Consider the following 23,273-nt stretch of genomic DNA (forward strand, 5'->3'; position numbering starts at 1 on the left):
CATTAGAATGGGTTTGATGTTGGTAATTTAGAGGGATTGTATTTACAAAGAATACACAGGGTTCATGTGAAATTAGTATCAGCAAAAGTCAGACAGAGGTTGAGAAGCAGATTGTGGAAGGACAGGAAGAAGAGGGATACAAAAGTGAGGAAGTGATTATGGCAGAGCAGAGTGATGCAAAATGGCAGATATCATAAGGATATGAATGAAAATCAGAGTCAGAATCAGGGAAATGGGGATGGTCAGGATGAAGAGAGGTGTACTATGGCAGAGATAGAGAGAGAGAGAGTATGGAGTGGTGGTGGTGCTCATGGCATGACCTCAAAGAGCAGAGAATTGCTATGCTTGTATAATGTATACATTAGAAATAAAGGGGCTAAGTTTGAAGCATTGATCAAATCAGTATGCCCAAAGATAATTGGTATAAGTGAAACTTGGTTGGCTGAGGTTGACTGATAATATACTGTCAGAACTAGAAATGGTAGGACATAGAATTTTATGAAAGAGTAGAAGGAAGGTGAAGAGAAGAGGTGCAGGGGAATTGTGTCCCTCAAGAGTGGAAGTGAAAAATAGTAGTAGTACATGTGAAGATTTTGAAGCTATTTAGTGTGAAGTTGAAATCAATGCAATAGTATATCTAATAGGATATTGTTATGAGCTAAGGAAAGCAGAGAGCACTCATTGTGAAATGTTTAGACAAATTAGGCAAGTAAAAGGAAGATGATCCTAATAAAGGAATGTGGATTGGAAAAAAAAAGAGTGTATGGTAACAAGGAAAGTGAATTTGTTGAGTTTCTGCAGGATAACTATCGTAAGCAGCATGTGATGGAAGCAACATGAAGTTTACCAGTGTTGGATTTGGTGATATCCAAACAGGATGTGGTTGTGAATGAGATATTATCACTGCCACTTATTAATGATAGTAAAATAAATAAATTCCTTGTGATGATGCAGCGTTCCCCTTTATATGGGAGTTCACGGTACCATCTAGTCCCCCAAAATTTTATCCGGGCTCCAGAACTGGCATAGGCTGACGAATCAGACCTATGGCTGGGTCAGTATTCCTGACTGTAATTTGTGTGTCCTCGGACTGGTTTGCCTGCTTGCAGGATGAAAAACACCAGATAAACTGGTAGAAAAAAAACCCTGCTGTCCACGCCCAAGACCGGCTAACTTGGCTATGGCTGAGGAAGATCCTTGAGCTCTTCACATCATTGACAGGGATTGAACCTAGGACACTCCTTCCCCAGGCATATGGTTGTGAAGCGCAAAGCCACTAGGCTAACCACGCAGACGTCAACGAGAGTGATCATGAGGTATTGGTTTGGAAGGTATTCAAGCAGTGAAAAAAAAAAAAAGTTGTAATCAAGGAGGTCTATATGTGGAACTATAAGTTGGGTGATTATGAGAGGCTCCAAACATTCTGAAAACGTTCAGAAACGTTTTCAGAAAAACGTTTCTGAACAATTCGACTAATTGTTCAGAAAAGATGTCGACAATGCATGGAAAATGAAAAGGATCTAACATAAGCAATGCATAACTGCATACCAAGAGTTAAAAAAATCGAGTAAGATGGATGGACTGTGAAATCAAGCAATGCTACAAAAGAAGTTGTTATGGAGGAGGCACACAGAAGTTTGTAGTGAACAGATGCATGAAGAATATAAACTGCAGGCCAAAAAACAAAAAATAAAGTAACAAGCATGGTTAAAAAAGAAAAAGCAGAATATGAGAGGAGATTGGCCAGTTAGGTGAAAGCTAATTCAAGGGAATTTTTATGCTATGTGACAAGCAAGAGGAAAAATAATTATGGCAGTTTGAGACTAGTGGATAGTTATGGTAGCAGAGTAACCATAGTAAATAATATAGTGGAATTATTTGATGACCTCTTCATCGGTGTCTATCATAGTCCTGTGATTGATGCTGTGCAATATATAGAAGGAAGGAGAGGATTAGGAGAATTAAAGGTGAAAGAATCAGAGGTGTATCAAGTGTTGATTGGGTTAATAAAGTGTGGGAATGAATGACATATTGCCACATAATTTTAAAGAATTTTCAAAAGAGAAGATGCCTTTGACCTGGTTATTTAATGAAAGCCTTGCAGCAGGGATGGATCTTAAGGAGTGAAAATAAGGCCAAATAATAACTCTCCCCAAACATTGTTCTAGGACAGAAGTTTCCAATTATAGACTGGTCTGTATCTGCAGTTATGGTCAAAGCATTGTAAAAATTGGTTAGGAATAGAATACAGTATTAGGTTAATGAGCATAAGATTCTCTATGTTGGTCAGCATGGGTTTGTGAAGGGCAGGTTTGCCTCAACATCTGCTTACATTTTATAAGGTGGTAAATGTGTTGGATAAGGGGGATTCATATACAGTGATTTTCTTGGACTCTGCAAAGGCATTTGATAGATTACCACATGACAGATTGGTGTATAAGTTGCAGAAGATGGGATCAGATGACAGATTGGTTAGATGGATTGATAATTGGCTCTTTGAAAGATACCAGCAAGTTTGTGTGATTGAAGTGTCTCAGAAAAGGAAGGTGACCAGTGGTGCCTCAAGGTTCTGTTCTTGGCTCCTACTGCTTAACTTATTTGTTAATGATATTTCATGAGGACTGACTGGGGATCATGAAATGTTTGCTGATGTTGCAAAGTTGGGTAGAATTATCAGTATTACTGATGTTAATTCTCTACCCAACTTTGTAATGTCGAAACATTAGAGAGGGTCCAAAGATGAATGACCAAAGTGATATTAGGATGCTGGAGTGTTATGATGAGCATTTGAGGGAATGTGGATTACAGAGTTTGGTGGATAGGAGGAAAAGAGGAGATATGATAGAGACCTTTAGCTTAGTTAAGGGATTCTACCAAAGTAATACAGTTGGAATTATGGAAAGAGTTAAAATTAAGATGGAAAGAAGTGTTTTACCAGAGTGTATTGTGAATGTAGGAAGTTTAAATAACTTCAAAGTTCATGATGATTATTATTATTATTATTATTATTATTTCGGGCTACTCCAGGGAGTCCTTAGACTCATCGAGGGAGGCCCTAAACATCATGTCCACACAACTATTCGACATTCTCACAGTATCTATCATACCTTGCCTTGAACTCGCTCACTGTCATAGCACCCACAACAGACTCTGGCAGCTTATTCCACTCATTTACCACTCTAAAAGTAAAGGATCCAGCTCTAACACCCCTGCTAACCACACTCTTGCCCAGCTTCCATAGGTGTCCCCTAGTTCTCCCACCACCAGTCCTGATCTCAAAAATATCCTCTGAATTAATCCTATAGAATCTTTTTAGCAATTTGAATATCTCAATCATATCTCCTCTTTTCCGCCTATCAACTAGTTTCTGCAACCCACAAATCTTCAACCTGTTCTCATATGGTTCATTCCACAGACCTGCTATCATCTTAGTCACTCGCCTCTGGATCCTCTCCACCTCCTCCCCATCAAGAAGGAACCGAGGTGACCAAATCTGGGCACAGTAGTCAAGATGAGGTCTTATCAGGGCTCGGTACAGAGGTACAATAACTTGCTTGTCTCTACTCGTCAAGGTATTTTTCAACAACCAAGTGAGTTGATGAGCTGATTTAGCTACTTTTGCAATGTGTCCCCCTAAACTTCATCTCCCTATCCACCAACACTCCCAATTCCCTGGCCTCATCAATCTCTTGGAGTACAGTTCCACCAATGTGGTATAATGCTGCCAATCTTTTCACCCCAAAATGCATAACCTTACATTTTGTCACATTAAATTGACATCCATTCTCCTTAGCCCAGAACTCCAATCTATCTAAGTCATCCTGCAAGACTTTGACATCTTCTGCATTCACTATTGCCCTACCCAACTTTGCATCATCAGCGAACAAATGAACTGTTCCACTAGATCCTTCCCTATATCGTTAATGAACAGATTAAACAGCAGTGGTCCAAGAACAGAACCCTGCGGCACACCACTAGTCACAGGCCGTCTTTTGGACTCTACTCCTGAATAAACTACTCTTTGATATCTCTCCATCAACCACCCACCTATCCATCTCACCAACCCTATATCCATTCCCATATGTTGTAGTTTATGGATTAGAATTCCATGTGGTATCCTGTCAAACGCTTTTGCCAGGTCCAGCAGTATCACTGTAAACCCATTTCCCTTATCCAGTTCTGCCATCACCTTGTTGTAAAATATGTTTTATAGATATGTTGCAGGTTGAGTGGGCCTCCTGCAGTGTGCTTTTTTGATTCTATGCAGGTTACAGAATTAATAATAATAGTTGATTGGTAGTAGCGGTTCGGTAGTGGAGGAGACAGGGAGTTGTACAGTGGGTGTCCTCCCGCGATGAGTCTTCGGACTCCTTGGAGGTGTCACGAATAATAATAATAATAATAATAATAATAACTCCACATCATTATTAATGCACAACCTATGCATTGACTCATTTGTAATCATGGCTCTTCTTTTTCTCAGCTTGCCTCTATCAAACTGACAGTGGACTCACATTCTTTATTCTCTGACTCTTCTTATTTGTTTACACCAGAAACTCATTCATATCATACAAGCAAAGTGGATATTAGATCCAGCATTATTTCAAAGCCAAATGTAGAAACTATGAAAGTTTCATAAAGTAAGTTGACCAGAGAGCTTACGGGAATACATTCCCCAGCATTAATGAGTTGCCTTAGTGTGCCGGGGAGTGTATTCCCATAAGCTCTCCCGAAAGTTTCATAGTTTCTATATTCAGCTTTGAAATAATGCTGGATCTAATATCCACTTTGCTCATATAATTTTGCATCACCAAAATGAAGCATTTTGACTCTTTATTTTAGTCATTCATATCATTTTACATATCATGCCTGTCACCTAGCAGAAATAACCTCTCTGCATCTCAACAGTATTGCTAACATCCTTAATCTTTGCCGTAGGGCAGTGGTGTTCAATCTTTTTTACTACACGAGCTACTTTGCTATAATAAGTTATTTGGCGATCTACTCTCTTATATATAAGTTATTCAGTGATCTACTCTCTTATATAGATCACGTTCCCCCAACCTGATATCTTATTACGCACAAATAAACAACTAAAAAAAAAAATACACAATTAAAAACTTTATTTGTGTATTTAAAAATTTATTTATCTCTTTTAATTATTTTAATACAACAAATATTTTAATACCACAAAAAAAAACAAACCCCAACAGATTGATTACAAACTCACAAGTTACAGGAAATGCTGGTTGATTAAAAAAAAAAAGTTAATGTGAAATTTGGCATTGTTTAGATCTTGCAATATTTTCATAGTCAAGTTGATATGAAGAAGTGGCCAATCGCAGACAGTCATCCAAATGATCATTTGTAATTTGGTTTCTTAATTGATTTTTTATGACGGTCATATTTGAAAAAGCGGATTCTGACAAGTATGTCGATCCGAAACACGACAGAATTTTTCGCGCAATATCAGTTAATATTGGGAATTTTTCATGTGCATACTTCCAAATGACTTCATTGTTTATTGATTTTAAATGTAAACTATTCTGAATGTTTATTATCTCAAGTTCTACTTCAGCTTGGTTTATATCGAACAGCCCACTAATTTTATTTGAAATTTCTGTGATGTTCAAGTTTTCTCGAAATGGAGTATCGATAAAAGATACAATCATTTCAGTTTTATTAAAATCTTTAAATCTTGAATTTATTTCTTCCTCAACTAATTCTATTTCACGAATAAATTCTTTTAAATTTCTTGATTTTGTTCAAAAAATTTTAATAAATATGGGAGATGTTTAAATTTGTGGTCGTTTATATTTTTCTTTAATAAAAGTAAGTATTGTTGGAAAGTTTTTATTTAACTTAACATGTCAATTAAATTTTTATCTCTACCTTGTAACTCTAAATTTAAATTGCTTAATTTTGTACAGAAATCTACTAAATATGATAAGTGTAACAACCATCTTTTATCACTCAATTATGGATAAATATCTCCTTTTTCATCAAGAAAATTTTTATATCGTTAATTAATACAAAAAATCTTTATAAAAATTGACTTCTGCTGAGCCAGCGAACATTATTGTACAACAGAAGTTCCCTATCATCATCTGCTTGTAATTTAAATAACTGCCGTTGCAGGGCTTTTCCTCGAACAGAATTTACAATTTTAAATGTAATATCCAAAACATCTTTTGTGTTTAATCTTTTACTATACAGTACTTGTTGGTGAATAATACAGTGGTACATTAAAAAATCTGGATATTTGTCATCGTTTTTACATAATGAAATGAAGCCTGATTTATTACCTATCATTGCAGGAGCACCATCAGTAGTAATAGACACAAGTTTAAAAAGTGGAAGGTTGTGTTGTTTCACAAATTCATCAAATGCCGAAAAAATGTCTTCTCCCCTAGTCCTTCCCAATAATGGTATAATTTTCAAAAGTTCTTCTTTACTTGAATAATCTTGAAATGCCATGCGAATAAATACCATTAATTGAGCAATATCAGTGAAGTCGTTTGATTCATCAAATTGTAATGAAAATGCAACACACTGGTGAATGTCTGACATTAACCTGGCCTGGAAACTTTTCTCCGGCGATTGGTACTCTTCCTTTCGGCAATTTGAAACCTTGTCTGCGGCCTAGAAGTAGTCTCTCTCTAGCGATGTCTCAAACTGAGAATCTCCTTTCTGGAAGCAGGAAACTCCTCTCTCAAGCAATGTGGATAAAGGCAGTCTCTCTGACGGTGACTTGGGACCAGGCGGCCTCCTCTCTGACACAATTCTGGAACCGGGACCCCTTCTGCTTGCTTCAGTCCCATTTTATTAGGCCTCCTCTGAGACCTCGCATGAAGTTTGGCAACCCCCCCAAAGAATCGGTATGAGTCTTTCATCTTAAGTTTCAAGTTTGGCACGCCTTTTGTTCTCCTCTGCTTTCTTTTGATTGTAAGTTGCCGGCCATCGGAAAGTTGTTTGAACTCTTTCTGACTGACTGACTGACTTCGGAGATGTTTACACTTAGAGCCTGCAAGCCTTTCTCATACATATAAGTTTCAATAACAATCTTTCTAATGCTGCCATGTACAGTTTCGATGACAAAAACATTGCCTTTGTTTTTAACACTCTAACATATTCTTGTTAAAGCAGTATATTATTATTATTATTATTATTATTCAGGCCTCCAAGGAGTCAAAAGACTCATCGAGGGAGGTCCTTCCTAAGACATAAAGTCTGTCAAGACTCATCGAGGGGAGGTCCCCCCCTGAGAAACACAAAGTTTATCATACCACTCTTTAAAGTCACTGACCGTTCTCGCTCCCACCACTCCATCAGGCAATGCATTCCACGGCTCAACCACCCTCCACACAAAGAAACCACTCCTTACCCTCTTGCTCACAGTTTCCTTTCGTAACTTCCAGGGATGGCCTCTTGTCATCACTCCTTCCCGCTGATCAACCAAGCGAAAGAACTCCCCAGTGTCAACCCTGTAACCACCTCTCAACAGTTTAAAAGTCTCAATCATATCACCTCTCCTTCTTCTATCCGCCAAACTCTGCAGTCCACATTCTCTCAGCCGATCCTCATAACTATCCTTGTACAGTCCTGAAACCATCTTTGTCATCCGTCTTTGTATCCTTTCCACAGTTAATTTATCCCCTTCAAATCCTGGGGACCAAATCTGAGAACAATAGTCCAAGTGTGGTCTGATCAGAGACTTATACAACGGAATGATAACCCTCTTATCTCTGCAGGTCAGTGTCTTTCTCATAATAGCAGCAATCCTCTGTGTTACCTTCACCACCTTTGCAATATGTCCCCTAAACTTCAGGTTTCTATCAATCATCAACCCCAGATCTCTTGTCTCCCCTACTTCCTCCAGTATAACTCCTCCCATAGAGTATGCAGCATCCCATCGATGTTTCCCAAACCTCAAGACCTTACATTTTGCTGCATTAAACTGAAATCCCCATTCATTTGCCCATCTATCTAGCTTATTTAAATCCTCTTGCAGGGCTACCACATCTGCGCTATTACTAATAATCCTTCCCAGCTTCGCATCATCCGCAAACAACTGAATATCCCCCTGCAATCCACTGGCTATGTCATTGATATAAAGGTTAAACAATATAGGTCCTAGTACTGAGCCCTGTGGGACCCCACTTGTAACCCTCTGCCTCCTGGAAACTGCTCCACCATACACAACTCTCTGATACCTATCAGACAGCCAATCCTGAATCCAGTTGACCAATCTGACATCCAGACCCATGTGCTGCAACTTAAATATCAGCTTATCATGTGGCACCCTGTCAAATGCCTTCGCCAAGTCTAAGAAAATTGCAGTATATGCCTTTCCCTCATCTAATGCTCTTGTAACTTTATTATAAAAGGCTAGCATATTGCTAAAACAAGAGCGTCCTTTCACAAATCCATGTTGATTCTCACAGATAACATTACCCTCATCTGCCCAATGCTGTACACGGTCCCTCACTACTTTCTCCAAGATCTTAACAACTACTGATTACACACAGACTGGCCTATAATTAGACACTTCCAGTCTGTTACCACCCTTATGCAATGGCACTATCTTACCTTCCTTCCATTCCCTGGGCACCTTTGCCAAAGCCAGACTTTCATTGTAAAGCCACGTTAAAGGTATTGTCAATTCGCTAGCACATTCTCTCAAAACTCGTGGCGAAATACCATCCAGTCCCACAGCTTTACTGACATCCAGAGTACTGAGTATCTGAAACACACTCTCCTCCTGTACCTCCACACCTCGAACCAGTCCTATCCCTCTAGCATTAAACTGACTCCTCCAGGATGAAATACTCCGATAAAGTGTTCATTGAATAATTCCACTATGTCCTCTGCATCAGTCACTCTATTCCCATTTTTATCCCACAATATCATTCTTCCACAGTCATTTCTCCTCCTACTGGCCACATAGCTAAAAAATTCCCTAGGATTTTCTTTGGATCTTAGGGCCAATCTCCTCTCATATTCCAGTTTCGCTTTCCTTACCACACGAGTCACTCTTCTGGCCTGTGTCTTATATTCTTCACCCATCCTCTTTTCACCTGTCTCCTTATATCTCTTCCATAGCCTCTTTTTCGCATGCAGTTCCTGTTTAATGTTGTTTGTCATCCACTTTACTCCAAATTGCGCCCTCTTCTTCACTCGTGGTATACAACTTACCATTGCTGATAACAAATATTCTTTCACAATTTCCCATGCACTGGTGATATCCCGGCCGTCCAATTCCTCCCTCCATGAAACTTCCCGAAGTTGATGTCTAAGACTATTATAATCACCTGCCTTATAATTCCACATAAGTTCCCGTCTCTTTGATACTCCAGCATGTCTATTCATTTTCCATGTCAACACCATATGGTCACTCTCTCCAACTGGTGGGAGAGACGTCAACTCAGTTATTATCAACTCTTCTGATGCTATAACCAAATCCAAAATTTTTGAACCTCTTGTTCCCTCTGTTACATGTTGCCTAAGACATTTGTCCCTCAAGAATTCTAGAAATTCCATTCCCCTATTGTTACATGCATCTTCCTCTCTCCAATTTATACTACTGAAGTTAAAATCTCCCATAACAATCATTCTTCTTGCACTTGCCAAACTTAGTGTCTAAACATCTCCTGGTCCCCATCCTCTGTGCTCCTGGGTCTGTAGCAACACCCCACTAAATATCCTGTCTTGCCTACCTCTACCTCACACCATACGCTCTCAAAATCATTTGTCTCACTTCCTTCCAAATTCTCCACTCTTAGAGGACATAGGTCATCACTTATCATAAGCAGCACCCCACCACCACGCTTTCCCCTCCTATCCTGACGAAAAATGCTATACCTGTTTTTATATTCCCTTCTGTCAACCACGTCTCAGTGATCGCAATAATTTTTGGCCAGGCTGATGCTATCTGCGCCACCAATTCCTCTCCCTTATTCCGGATACTCCTGGCATTAGTATACAGCATATAAATGCCATTGTTTCTATACCCAGCCTTATCCCTTCTAGACTCCACTGGGCTCAGTGTTACCTGACATTGTCTCCCTTCTCCCAAGTATCCATTCCCACAAGAGGCCACCCCTGCTATCATCCTCCCTGGGACACACTGACTCGTTCAGAACAGCAATCTCTCCAGATGCCTACGTCCTTCCTCATTCAAATGTAAACGGTCTCTCGCATACAACTCCTCTCTTTCCTCAAACGCACTCCAAGCATCCACATATACCAGTCCTCTCTTGTCACACATTCTCGCTATTATGCCATTCAATATCACCGCTCTTCTGCTCAGCTCATCATTATCATACCTAGGCAACACGCACACTATTTTTCCTCTCTCTGTCTTCTTCCGTACAGTCTTAAGCAAAAATCTCATATCTCTTGCTGCCCGACTTACGTTACCACTCAAGTCATTCGTTCCTACCATCACAATCATCTCATCCACCCTTTCACCTCTCTTAATTGCCATAGCCACCCTTTCTATTGTTCCTCCTGGCAAACACTCCTCAAGCATCCTATCTTGAACACCACGGATCATTGAGTCGCCATACATTATACCTCTTACCATTCCCTCGCTCCTATTGTTTCCATTCTCTCCTCTTCTTTCATTCCCATACCTCTCTCTTCTACTGTTTCCATTCTCTCCTCTTCTAGCACTCCCATACATCTCTCTCATTCCCTCTCTCCTACTGTTTCCATTTTCTCCACTTCTAGCACTTCCATATCCCTCTCTCATTCTGTCTCTCCTACTACTGTTTCCATCCACTCGTCTTCTAGCATTCCCATACCTCTCTCTCATTCCATCTCTCCTACCATTTCCATTCTCTCCTCTTCTAGCACTTCCATATCTCTCTCTCATTCCGTCTCTCCTACTGTTTCCATCCTCTCGTCTGCTAGCATTCCCATACCTCTCTCTCATTCCCTCTCTTCTACTGTTTCCATTCTCTCCTCTTCTAGCACCCCCATACCTCTCACTCATACTCCTTAAATTCTCTCTCTCTCCTACTCTGATTTGCCTTGCATTTATCTCTTCCATTCTCCTAATCTTATCTTTCATACTTCTGCTCTCATTCACTAAACATTCCACCTCCTCTTTCAACTCATCTATCTCCCTCTGCAGGTCAGTCACTCTTAATCTAAATTCACTCTCCCATACAAAACCATCTCCTAAACTTCCACAGTCACTCACACCTTTCACACTATCAACTATTATTTTCTCATTCGCTCCTATCATACTACTTGTCTTCCTATTCTCCGTTCCTGGAGCAACAAAGTCGGATATCGATATATCTAATGTATTTATTTCCTCCAACTGCCTGCATTTGGCGTACATACGCTCTCCACTCTCTTTAACAAGCCACATATGTAATTCCCGAGAAGCATACATGCCGCAAGTACTGCATGCCACAAAGTCCTTTATGATATTGCTAATAATTGAGTTCTTAAATGGCGGAGGACTTGGCGTTACGCCACTTGCGACTGCTGCTGAATCCACCATCATTCCTTACTGCCGAGTAGCGTAATCTTTAATAATTATTCAATTAATAAATAAGAGGGGAAAAAAGTACAAACATCAGAACATTTAAAGTACTAAATATAATTAAATAAATGAAATATAACTAAATACAGTAACTTAGCTTCGTTTTGTCTTCCACCGTTACGCGTTCGATTCCGACGGTACCAACATATATTGTATCGCGACAGCAACTAACTCAGCTTCAAAAGAGTTATTTACAAAAACATCTAATACAAACTATACCGAGACAAACAAAGTTTATTTTTTACAATATTCACATGGGATTTAACCTAAGTAAAAAATTGATGTAATGTGCTTTGGAATATTTAATATTTAAGCTACAATCGAGTTTTTACACTTTGCTTATAATTGTATTCACTCGGCTCGCTGTTTGACTTCCACTAATCCAAATTAATTCATTTACCCGGACTTATAAGAAAATTACAGATTTGACAATTTTAATGAAAAATAAATAAACAATAGCAATACACTTAAAGCGAATTAAAAAAAATAGAAAATAATGATAAATGAAATATGCTTACAGTTTTAATTAAACTTGTAAGTAAGGAGGAATACACAAGGGATCGACCAAATATCGCTCCACGATCGACAGGTTGAACACCCCTGCCCTAGGGTAACATGATTTTGTCAGTCTCTCTTCAAGGACTCCTCTTCTTATGGTGCCTACATACAAAACTGTTCTTACAGTTTTGTATGTATGTGCCAGGTAAGGTAAGAACTTTCCTGTTTTGTTCATTCATACTCTGCTTTCTCTTCCTTCTTTCATTTTTTCCCATACCCCAGGCATTTCTCCAGTGATCATATCTTACATTTTTTTCTGTGTAGGACTACAAATAAGCATGCTGTCTCTTTCATTACCATATGGTCATTCTTTTCATTTTCCATGATTTCATTCATGCTACCACTTGTAGTATTACATGTGGTATAAGTTACAACAACAACGTCCTTGCTAACATTTTCTCACCTTTTACCATTAATCTCTTTTTGCTGCAATATTTCTTACTCTCCCCACACCTCTGGTGCTCTCTTTTAAAATACTTCCTATTGCTTTCCAATCTCATTGATTTTCTGCAGAACATTCTTCCTTCACAATGAATAAAATCCCACATACTGAATTCACCCAAACATTATTCTATTTTCTATTGCACCATAACAAAAAGTGTATGCACGCGTGCGCACGTGTGTGTGTGTGTGTGTGTGTAGACACATATTACAACAAATATTAGGTTGAGAGTAAATAAAATCATAAAAAAATAATAATTAATTCTTTAGCCATCCATAGTACTGATGCAGGCGAACCTACAAATAAACAAATACTTATAAATATAGTCATCCACTAAAAATGATTCACGTGTCACAGTTTATTTTTCAAATACAACTTATCTTTCAGCTCTTAATATTATTATTGGTATCACAACACTCATAACAATATCAAAAATATTTATGTGACTGTAAAAATTTCTTGAATCTCGATAAAAAAAATTCTTAACTTTCTGTAATGTTTAGAGTATATGAAAACCTTATATTTTCAGTGACTAGAGTTTAATAATGCAGTTGTTTCCAGTGATGACATCCAAAGTATTTTGGGTAAAAGAATGTCCATGTTTTGTCCTTGAATGGTATGTCTGCATTTGATCATTAGACACTGTATTTATAATGTGTCTATAATGTGTGTGTTTAATTCACATTAAACCAAAATGTAAAACAGTTTCCCTCTAATTTGGATGCCATACAGAATAAAATAAAAATACATATTTTATACCTGTCTATGGCTGTGTTCAGATTAGGTTATAAGACAAATTTTAAGATAGATTTTATTGTTATCAATGTACTTCATTAGAGAGTATTGCTTTTTTGTCTTAAATTTTTTTAATAATTAAAAAATTAAATATAATAATAATAACATACTAATTAAGCATGCATTTAAACAATAACAGGTTCTGGATAGCCTTTCTGACCAGGATGGCTATTATGATGTAGTGGATTCTTTGGAAGAGCAAGGAATGGAGAGAGTAATCCAGTTCTTCATGTCTAGGAGAGGAACAACAAAAGAACTACTTGAGCAGCTGCAAGTCTATGAGGTATGCCATAAATGTTATATCAAGCATTAGATGAATATCATCTGTTTCATAGCAAATAATTATGAACTTACAAAAAGTTAGATTTTAGGTATTGCTATTATATTATTCAGGAAGTCTTATATTTCTTACTCAGGTCTTATCTTTTTCCTTAAACTCATTCGAAAGTGTGTACTCAGTACTCCTGTGACACTTCTAGAACCATTACTAATTATTCCCCACCATTTGGCAAGTAAAAATATCTAACCTCCACCATAATGAACACATTCTTTCTAATTTTCTAGGGATAATCATTTGTTCTGTTTGTTCCTGCTCTGTCATTAAATATTTCACTTACATATTATAACAATAAGATAGATTTTATTGTTATAAATGTACTTCACTCAGAGAGTATTACTTTTTTGTCTCAATTTTTTTAAAATAATTTCTAATAATGGATAATTTTAATAATGGAGCAATGAATATTCTAAGAAAATGGTACAAAGAATACTATACTCTACTCCTTTTCCACAACATATCAATGACATTCACTACACAGCCTCAGTTTCCATCCTGTATAATGGTCAACTTTCTCTCAAAATCACTGTCTCTGGAAATCTCATGACATAAGAGTGGCCCTCAAACCCATTTTGACTGTACAAGCTCTGTTACATTCACCTATGGACCACAACCCTTTTAACAAACATCCTGGAGTTTACAATATTCCATGTTCTTGTGACCTTGCTTACATAGGGCAAACATCTAGAAGTTTGGAAATTAGGCAAAAGGAGCATATTGGAGACATCAATAACAACAGAGTAGACAGTTCAGGCCTGGTGTCCCATTTCTCCCATCTCATCACAATGTTAAATGGGACAAGAGCTCCATGTCTTACATAGAAGACAACTTCAGTACCCACGTCATCAAAGAAGCTGTGATGGTAATCCATTCACAAGGTACTCTCAACAGAAAACACGGAACGATTTTATGTGACATTTGGAAGTCATTTATTAGATCTTTCAGCACATCAAACTTTAACTTTTCTGCTAACTATCATGTAGACCTGCTGAACAATGACTGACCTGTGCCAGCTTCCATGCTCCACATGTTTCTGTTTTTTATTTTTGTGTAACAGTTCCTACATATTCAGCTTTTAGTTATATAATAGTTCATGATTATCACTTATTGTATATTTTTTTTTCTTCCTTACCCAGAAAACACCTCTAGCATATGTGGTCAAACTAGTAGGTTTGATTAAATATCTATAATGACCTATTAAGTCCAGTGTTAATTATTTTTTGTAACATTAATTTTTTTGGTTGGTAAAGCAACATATTCATCATCCTTTAACACCATTAGATTCTTATATCTTCTTTTTCTCCACCTATCTGCCAAAAACTCATCCTCTTACTCACCCTTCCATTTGTAATTCCAGGCAGGGCCCCTTCTCCTTGATCTTTCCTCCTGATCTACTGAATGAAAGAACTCCCCATTATCAATCCTGTAGCTATCCCTCCACAGTTTAAATGTGTCTATCATATTACCTCTCCTTTTTCTATTGACTAAACTCTATAGTCTGCATGTCCTCAGTCTGCACTCATAGCTAACATTGTACATTTCTCATATAATTTTTGTTCTCCACCTTTGCACCCTCTCCAAGGTTAATTTATTCCCTTCAAATTGTGATAACCAAATCTGAGCATAAATCCTCTGGGTTACCTTCACCATCTTTGCGATATGTCCCATAAACTTCAAGTTTCTATCAATCATCTCCCAAAGTACCCTTGCCACCTCCATTTTTTATTGTACAGTACTTCCATTGATATAAAGATTAAACAATACGGTCCCAATAATGAGCCCTGAAGGACCCCACTTTTAACACTGCTTCGTTGATACTGCTCCCTGGTATACAACTCTGTTATCTAACCGACAGCCAATCCCAAATCCAATCCATGCTGACCATTAAAGATAATGCTACCTTTCATCTGCCGAATGCTGTATACAATCTCTCATTAATTTTTCTAAACTCTTAACAACTACAGAAGAAATCAAAATTGGCCTATGGTTTGACACTTCCATTCTACCTTATGCATTGGGACAATCTTGCCCTCCTTTCACTCCTTGGGAAACTTTCCCATATCCAGATTCTCTTTGAAAAGCCAAGTCAATGGAGCTGTCAGTTCCTTAGCACATTCTCTAAAAACTCGTGAAATCCCATCCAGTCCCGCTGCCTTATTGATAACCAGAGAACTTATTATTTGTAGTACATTATCTTCTTGAACTTCCAAACCTTGAACAATCTCCATCCCCCTAGTAATAAAACCATTTTCCGAAGATGAAATACTCCAATAAAGTGTTAATTTACAATTCCATTGTGTCTTATTCATTGTCACCCTATTATTATTATTATTATTATTATTATTGTTATTCAGGCCTCCAAGGAGTCAAAAGACTCATCGAGGGAGGTCCTTCCTAAGACATAGTCTGTCAAGACTCATTGAGGGGAGGTCCCCCCTGAGAAACACAAAGTCTATCATACCACTCTTTAAACTCACTGACCGTTCTCGCTCCCACCACTCCATCAGGCAATGCATTCCATGGCTCAACCACCCTCCACACAAAGAAACCACTCCTTACCCTCTTGCTCACAGTTTTCTTTCGTAACTTCCAGGGATGGCCTCTTGTCATCACTCCTTCCCGCTGTTCAACCAAGCGAAAGAACTCCCCAGTGTCAACCCTGTAACCACCTCTCAACAGTTTAAAAGTCTCAATCATATCACCTCTCCTTCTTCTATCCACCAAACTCTGCAGTCCACATTCTCTCAGCCGATCCTCATAACTATCCTTGTACAGTCCTGAAACCATCTTTGTCATCCGTCTTTGTATCCTTTCCACAGTTAATTTATCCCCTTCAAATCCTGGGGACCAAATCTGAGAACAATAGTCCAAGCGTGGTCTGATCAGAGACTTATACAACAGAATGATAACCCTCTTATCTCTGCAGGTCAGTGTCCTTCTCATAATAGCAGCAATCCTCTGTGTTACCTTCACCACCTTTGCAATATGTCCCCCTAAACTTCAGGTTTCTATCAATCATCAATCCCAGATCTCTTGTCTCCCCTACTTCCTCCAGTATAACTCCTCCCATAGAGTATGCAGCATCCCATCGATGTTTCCCAAACCTCAAGACCTTACATTTTGCTGCATTAAACTGAAATCCCCATTCATTTGCCCATCTATCTAGCTTATTTAAATCCTCTTGCAGGGCTACCACATCTGCACTATTAATAATAATCCTTCCCAGCTTTGCATCATCTGCAAACAACTAAATATCCCCCTGCAATCCACTGGCTATGTCATTGATATAAAGGTTAATTTTAATGTAACTTATTTTCTAATTTTAACTTTATTATAATATTAATATCTAAATGTAACTTTATTCTAATTTTAATGTAACAATATCGATCTTCTGCAACCATTTGTATTCCTACTGGTCACATAACGAAAGAATTCTTTCAAATTTTTCTTGGTTCTCAGGACTAATCTCTTCTCATATTCAAGTTTTGCTTTCTCTACCTTTCCTTGTCCTGGAAAGTGACAAGGTATGCTAGTCACTTTCCAGGCCTGAGTCGTGCAACTGCTGTCCACCCCTCTAATACTTTTTTTTCCTTTTTTTTTTTTTCCCCACCTGCAGTTCCCATTTGATATTAGTCATTCACTTTACCCCAAATTATGTTCTCATTTTCACTCAAGGTATACAACTTGCCATTGCTATTAATAAATATTTCTTCACTAGTTCCCATGCACTGGTAATATCTCGCCCTTCCAATTTTTCCACTCATGTAACTGTCCCAAACTGATTTCTAAGATTATTATAATTCCTTTCTTATTGATACTTCTGCAGGTCTCATAATCCCCAGGATATCTTCCCTTACCCTAGTTGAATAGAGTGACTGTGTAGTCACTCTCTTCAATTTGACAAGGTATGACATTTCAGTTACAATCAGGTCCTCTAATTCTAGGACCAAATCCAAAACTCATGAACCTCATGAGTTTTGGATTTGGTCCTAGAATCTAGAAACATGAACCTCATGTTCCTTTTACATGTTGTCTCTTAAGAATTTCAGAAATTTCATTCCCTTATTACTACGTGCTGTTTCCTCTTCCTAATTTATACTGCTGTAGTTAAAACCTCTCCTAATGTTCACTTGTTTTGCAACTGTGAAACTCAACTACCTAAACATTTTTTGTTCTTCAAACTTTATATTCGCTGTACTTTAGTAATATCCTACTAAATATCCTCTCCTGCCCATCCCTACCTCACACCATATACTCTTAAAACCATTAGTGATATTCCCTCCAAATCTTCTACTTTGAGGGGGGGGGGTCACAACTCATCACTTATTATAATCAATACTCCACAATTGCATTTGTCCTTCCTATTGTGGCAAATATGTTATAGCATTCTTCTTCTATTCTTTTGAGTATATCATCCATCAACCATGTTTAACTGATTCCAGTAATCTTTGGACTGACTGAGAATATCAGCTATTAATTCATCTCCTTTATTCCTGGGACTCCTGTCATTTGAATACAGAAACATCAATGAATTGTTAGTATTTCTATGTCTATTATTATTCCCTCCAGACTCCATTTTCATATTCCTCCATTTCCTGAGTGCTATGCCCATAAGAAGCCACTCCTGCTTCTATCCACCCTGGCAACTCTACTTTTCCTGCATTAATACTCTCATGCTCTGAGAACCAAATTCTTTTCACATGCCTATATCCTTCTTCATTCAAATACAGTCTATTTCTTGCATTTAGCTCTCTTCTATTGCTCTCCAAGCATCAACATAATCCAAGCCTCTCTTTTGATACATTCTTGCTATCATGCCATTCATTATTGATGCTCATCTACTGTTCTCTGCATTATCATATATAGGTAACACATTGTTTTCCCTCTCACACGCTTCTGCTATACCACCTCAAGCATAAACCTCAGATCTCTAGCTACTTGATTCATACTGCCTCTGTAGTCATTTGTACCCACCATTGCAACATCTCATTCACTCTTTCACCTCACTTAATTGCCATAGTCACACTCTCCATCATTCCTCCAGGCAATCACTTCTCTATTATTCTATTTTGCACTCCATGCATCATTGAATCACTATACAGCATACCTCTCACTGTTCCATTTAATTTTTTCTCACCTACATCCCTCTCTCTCTCTCTCTCTCTCCCCCCCCCCTTCTTGTATCCTTTCCTTACTTACCTACATTTCTGTCATCTCCCCACCCCCTTAATTCCTGCCTCTCCTCTTACTCTCCTTCCTCATACTCCCACCTGCCCACCTTCCTGTCATCTTTTTTATCCCTAGTTCCTGCATTATCTTGCCTTCCTCTCTTGTCGTCTGATACTCATACTCTCTCTCACTCCCCCCCCCTGCCCTTGTTTGCTTCATATCAGTTAACCTTTCCAGTTTCCTAATCTTTTTAATGCTTCTGAATTCTTTTTTCATATGTTTCACTTCTTCTTTCAGTATTCCTCTATCTCGAAGAATTCTTTTCTAGCTCAGCATTCACATCATTACCATCTTCTAAAACTACTACATTGCCTGATGCAATATCCATTTCCACATTACACTCATCTTCCTCACCCTCAATCACATTATTTATCTCTCTCTCTGCCAGCATTGACTTCTTTTCAACATGCTGGTACTGAAGCCACACCACCATCGAAGCCACTTAAATCTGTGCTGACATCAATGTTGCCAAGCTCTTCCAATCTCCTATATTTGATGCAGATGTGCACTCTCTCTCCAGTCTCTCACCTGCAATATTTCTTACTGCCAAGATGCAGATATTTTTCAGTCACCACATGCCACAAAATCCTGTAGTATCTGATGTTAAATGTAGTCCTTGAATGGCAGAGGATTTGGCAACATATTGGCAAACAGACTTATGGCATTCACTATTATTGTAATATAATACAGTATAAAGATACTGACCAGATATAATAAAAATATACTCAAAACGTAAAGATCCCCAGCCAATTACAATCTTATAGACAAAGCTCCTTATAAATTGTAAATTTAGAGTAAATACATTAATGATTTATATTGAAACTTATACTGCCCTCTGCTTTTCCATGTCATATCATTATCCACTGCTGAAACCTTTTCAACTGTATCCCCTATCTTCATGGAACCAAGGAGTTAAATCATATATAAATATAGCAGTTTGTAAAGTAGGAGAATAACTTTCTTATTCCTATAGGGTAGTGTTCTCTTCAAAACTGCATTCATCTGATGATGATGATGATGATGAATGCATCTGATGTTTAACCAACTTAGTATTGTGGCCATAAACTTTAATGTTCTGTTCACCATTACCTCAGATTTCTAGTTTCATCGACTAATTGCCTCAAATTCCCAATATAATAATTTTCTCAATTTAATAATAATTTCTCAATATAATAATAATAATAATAATTATTATTATTATAATAATTTCCAAATATAATAATGAAACAATGTCCTCAGTCTGGAATGCATAACCTTCACCTAGAAACATTGAGCTAATGCACTAGCTATTACCATTTTCCTATTCATATTAACTCACAATGATTCTGTATCGGATATATTACTTATTATCCACTACAACCGTGCATCATTAGCTAATAATTGGATATGACTCTCCAAAATATCTTTGGTATCATTAATATATAAGCTAAACTACAGTGGCCCATACACAGAACTTTATTCATGTAAATTAAAGATGCCAAAAATTTATATTCTTGGTTCCTTTATCCAAGTGTAAACAAAGTTTGTGCATGAAGTAATTTTAGGATTGGGCTACATGTATATAGGGGCTAATCACTTCACCCCAATTGCCTTAGTATCCCATAAAGCAAGGCATGTATAATACTATGCATTATGGGAAGAACAGCTGGCTGGTTTCAACCTTTATTGAGGTATGTTAAAGTGCAAGGATACCACTGCAAAACCCTGAGCAATCTACAAGATCACTCTTTATCTCACTGAGTGATCCTAAAGGATAACTACTAAACTCATCACTCCTGATCTGAAAATCACTTCAGGACAGGAAACTCATTTGTTAACATTTGTTAAAATGCTAAAGCCTCACCAATACCTTTATGATTATTCTAGAGATACAGATTAGTCTGTAATTTGCTGTTTCAGTCCTAGTTATACCAGCATATAAAATGGAATTATCTTACCCTCCTTCCACCCATTTGGAATCATGCATGTGCTGAAACTCAGAGATTAATTAATCATATTAGGGATATTGCTAATTTTCTTACCCATGTGTTAGCATTAATGCTGATATTCCATTTGAAATGAAATGCTACTGTTGTGTTTGCATCAAACACTCTTGAAGGATCTTTAATATAAGGTAATTAATCTACCTCTGTCATTTTGTCTAATTATCAGAGATTAATTAATCATATTAGGGATATTGCTAATTTTCTTGCCCATGTGTTAGCATTGATGCTGATATTCCATTTGAAATGAAATGCTACTGTTGTGTTTGCATCAAACACTCTTGAAGGATCTTTAATATAAGGTAATTAATCTACCTCTGTCATTTTGTCTAATTCCCTTTCATCAAGAGAACTAATTGGTCTATCTGGTATGCATGTTCTATTAAAGGGATTAATCAATAACTCAAGCTGTTCTAATGCCAACACTTTCTGCCATTCCTATTTCAGTTCTTCCATGGACATTTTTCCTTTACTTGTGAAAGAATTCTCTTGGATTTTCTTTCAGCTGGCCTGTTCTTTTCATAATCTGATTTCACCTTCTTTATTATGGCTGTCACTTTACCGACCGGTCCCTATAATGCTTTGAACCTTTGAATCATTGCCTATCTCTCAGCTTAAGGTAATTATCTCCTAGTAACTATAAATTCTCTTGACTCTGTCTCCCCATTCCAGTCTATATCTGCATAGTTGAAATCATCTAAGGGTCAAAGCTGTATAACTGAGAGGAGACCTCCACATAGCCTTTAAAGGAATGCGGAGAACCGACCAGGGCTTCTGACCTAATGTCCAATCCTCACCTTCTCATGGTGCACCCTGTTGGGTATCTACTTTGATACTGAACGAACGAGGATGGGCTGGCAATTTGGGATTTAGCCGACCAAATTGTATTCTTATTGGATAAACCAAAATAAAAAATGATGGTACAACATGACAAAATTTCATGCCGGCTGGGGCGTCGCCCGGTTAAACAAGGCCCCCGTTGTTTTCGCCAGGGAACCAGGGCGAACAGCGAAAAGTCAGCTACTGGAACAAATCTGAAAACAAACCCCAACTCAACATCACCAGAGTTAAAGATCGGTACTATCAACGTACGAAGCCTGAATGGCAAAGAAATGGAGCTAGCTGAGGAATTAGATAAGTACCAGATCGACATAATAGGGGTGACTGAAACAAAAAAGACCAAAACTGGTGAGATCTTTCTGAGCAATAAATACAAAATGTTATATTCAGGCAATGAAAATCAAGGAAAAGAAGGAGTAGCCATAGTATTCAACACAAAATACGAGGCTAATCTTCTTGAATGGCAGTCCGTCTCAAGTAGAGTAATGTGGGCAAATATGAGAATGGGAAACTGGACAATGAGACTTATTTGTGCCTATGGACCCACAGAAGGCTCTACTAAGGTAGAAGTGGAGGAATTTTTTGAGGCTTTAGAAAAAGCAACTGACACAATGAAAAAGGAAAAGTTGGTCCTTGTTGGGGATCTAAATAGCAGAGTAGGAAATGATTGTGAGACATACAAAAATATTTTGGGAAAATTTGGAGAAAAGAGCAAAGCTAATAATAATGGCATATATCTGTTGGATTTCTTCTCAGGACATGGACTGGTTGTTACTAACACCATGTTCCAACATAAAAATGTGCACAAATTCACATGGAGAGAAGAGGCTAGGAATAAGAAAAGTCTCATTGACTATGTTATTGTTGATAGTGATGTTTTCTCCCTGGTGCAGGACACCAGAGTGTACAGAGGATTTGAAATTGGAAGTGATCACTATTTAGTCTTGAGTAGGATAAAATTGAATTTCATATTGAAAAGAATAACATGTAAGAAAGTTTTAAAGCGAATAAAAGTTGAGCAGCTCTCAGATGTGAACTGTAGACTAAAATACAGAAAGATTATTGAAAAGAAAATGAAAGACTTTGAGAAAAGGAATCAAACCTTGGAGATTCAGTGGCAAACTCTGAAGAAAACATTGATTGATTCTGCCAGAGAGGCATGTGGTGAGGTTGTGTGCAAGGATAAAAAAATCAGAACGCCCTGGTGGACACAGGAAGTAAAGAGGCAGTGAAGGAAAAGAAGAAAGCATATCAAAAGTTCCTGGCAAATAAGTCAGCTTTTACTCTTACAGAATACAGAGACAAATGTAAGAAAGCTAAACAGTGTGTAAAACTAGCTAAACAAAAGTCATGAGAGGACTTTGGCAAGAATATAGAAAATAAATATCAAGAAGGTGGCAAAATATTCTGGAGGTTGTTGAAGAAGCTTAGGAATGGAGGAAAGAGTGCTGTAAAAGGAGTTAGAGATGATAAAGGTGATATGAAAACAGAAGAAAAAGATATCCTTGAAGTATGGAGTAATTACTTTGAAAA

The 23,273-nt window shown here is 37.7% G+C and overlaps 1 protein-coding gene across 1 annotated transcript in view; it reads left to right on the plus strand.

Moving 5' to 3' along the window:
* LOC150100865 (uncharacterized) overlaps positions 1-23,273 on the plus strand; it is a 583,033-nt gene that overhangs the window by 206,990 nt on the left and 352,770 nt on the right. Inside the window, exon 11 of the mRNA XM_090401746.1 lies at positions 13,492-13,635. Coding sequence (XP_090257872.1) covers positions 13,492-13,635 — 144 coding nt within the window. The remainder of the gene's footprint in view (positions 1-13,491; positions 13,636-23,273) is intronic.

The sequence above is a fragment of the Typopeltis vanoorti genome, chromosome 12, assembly GCF_054136105.1.
Source record: "Typopeltis vanoorti isolate ZY-2024b chromosome 12, IOZ_Tvanoo_1.0, whole genome shotgun sequence".
NCBI classification, from domain to species: Eukaryota; Metazoa; Arthropoda; class Arachnida; order Uropygi; family Thelyphonidae; genus Typopeltis; species Typopeltis vanoorti.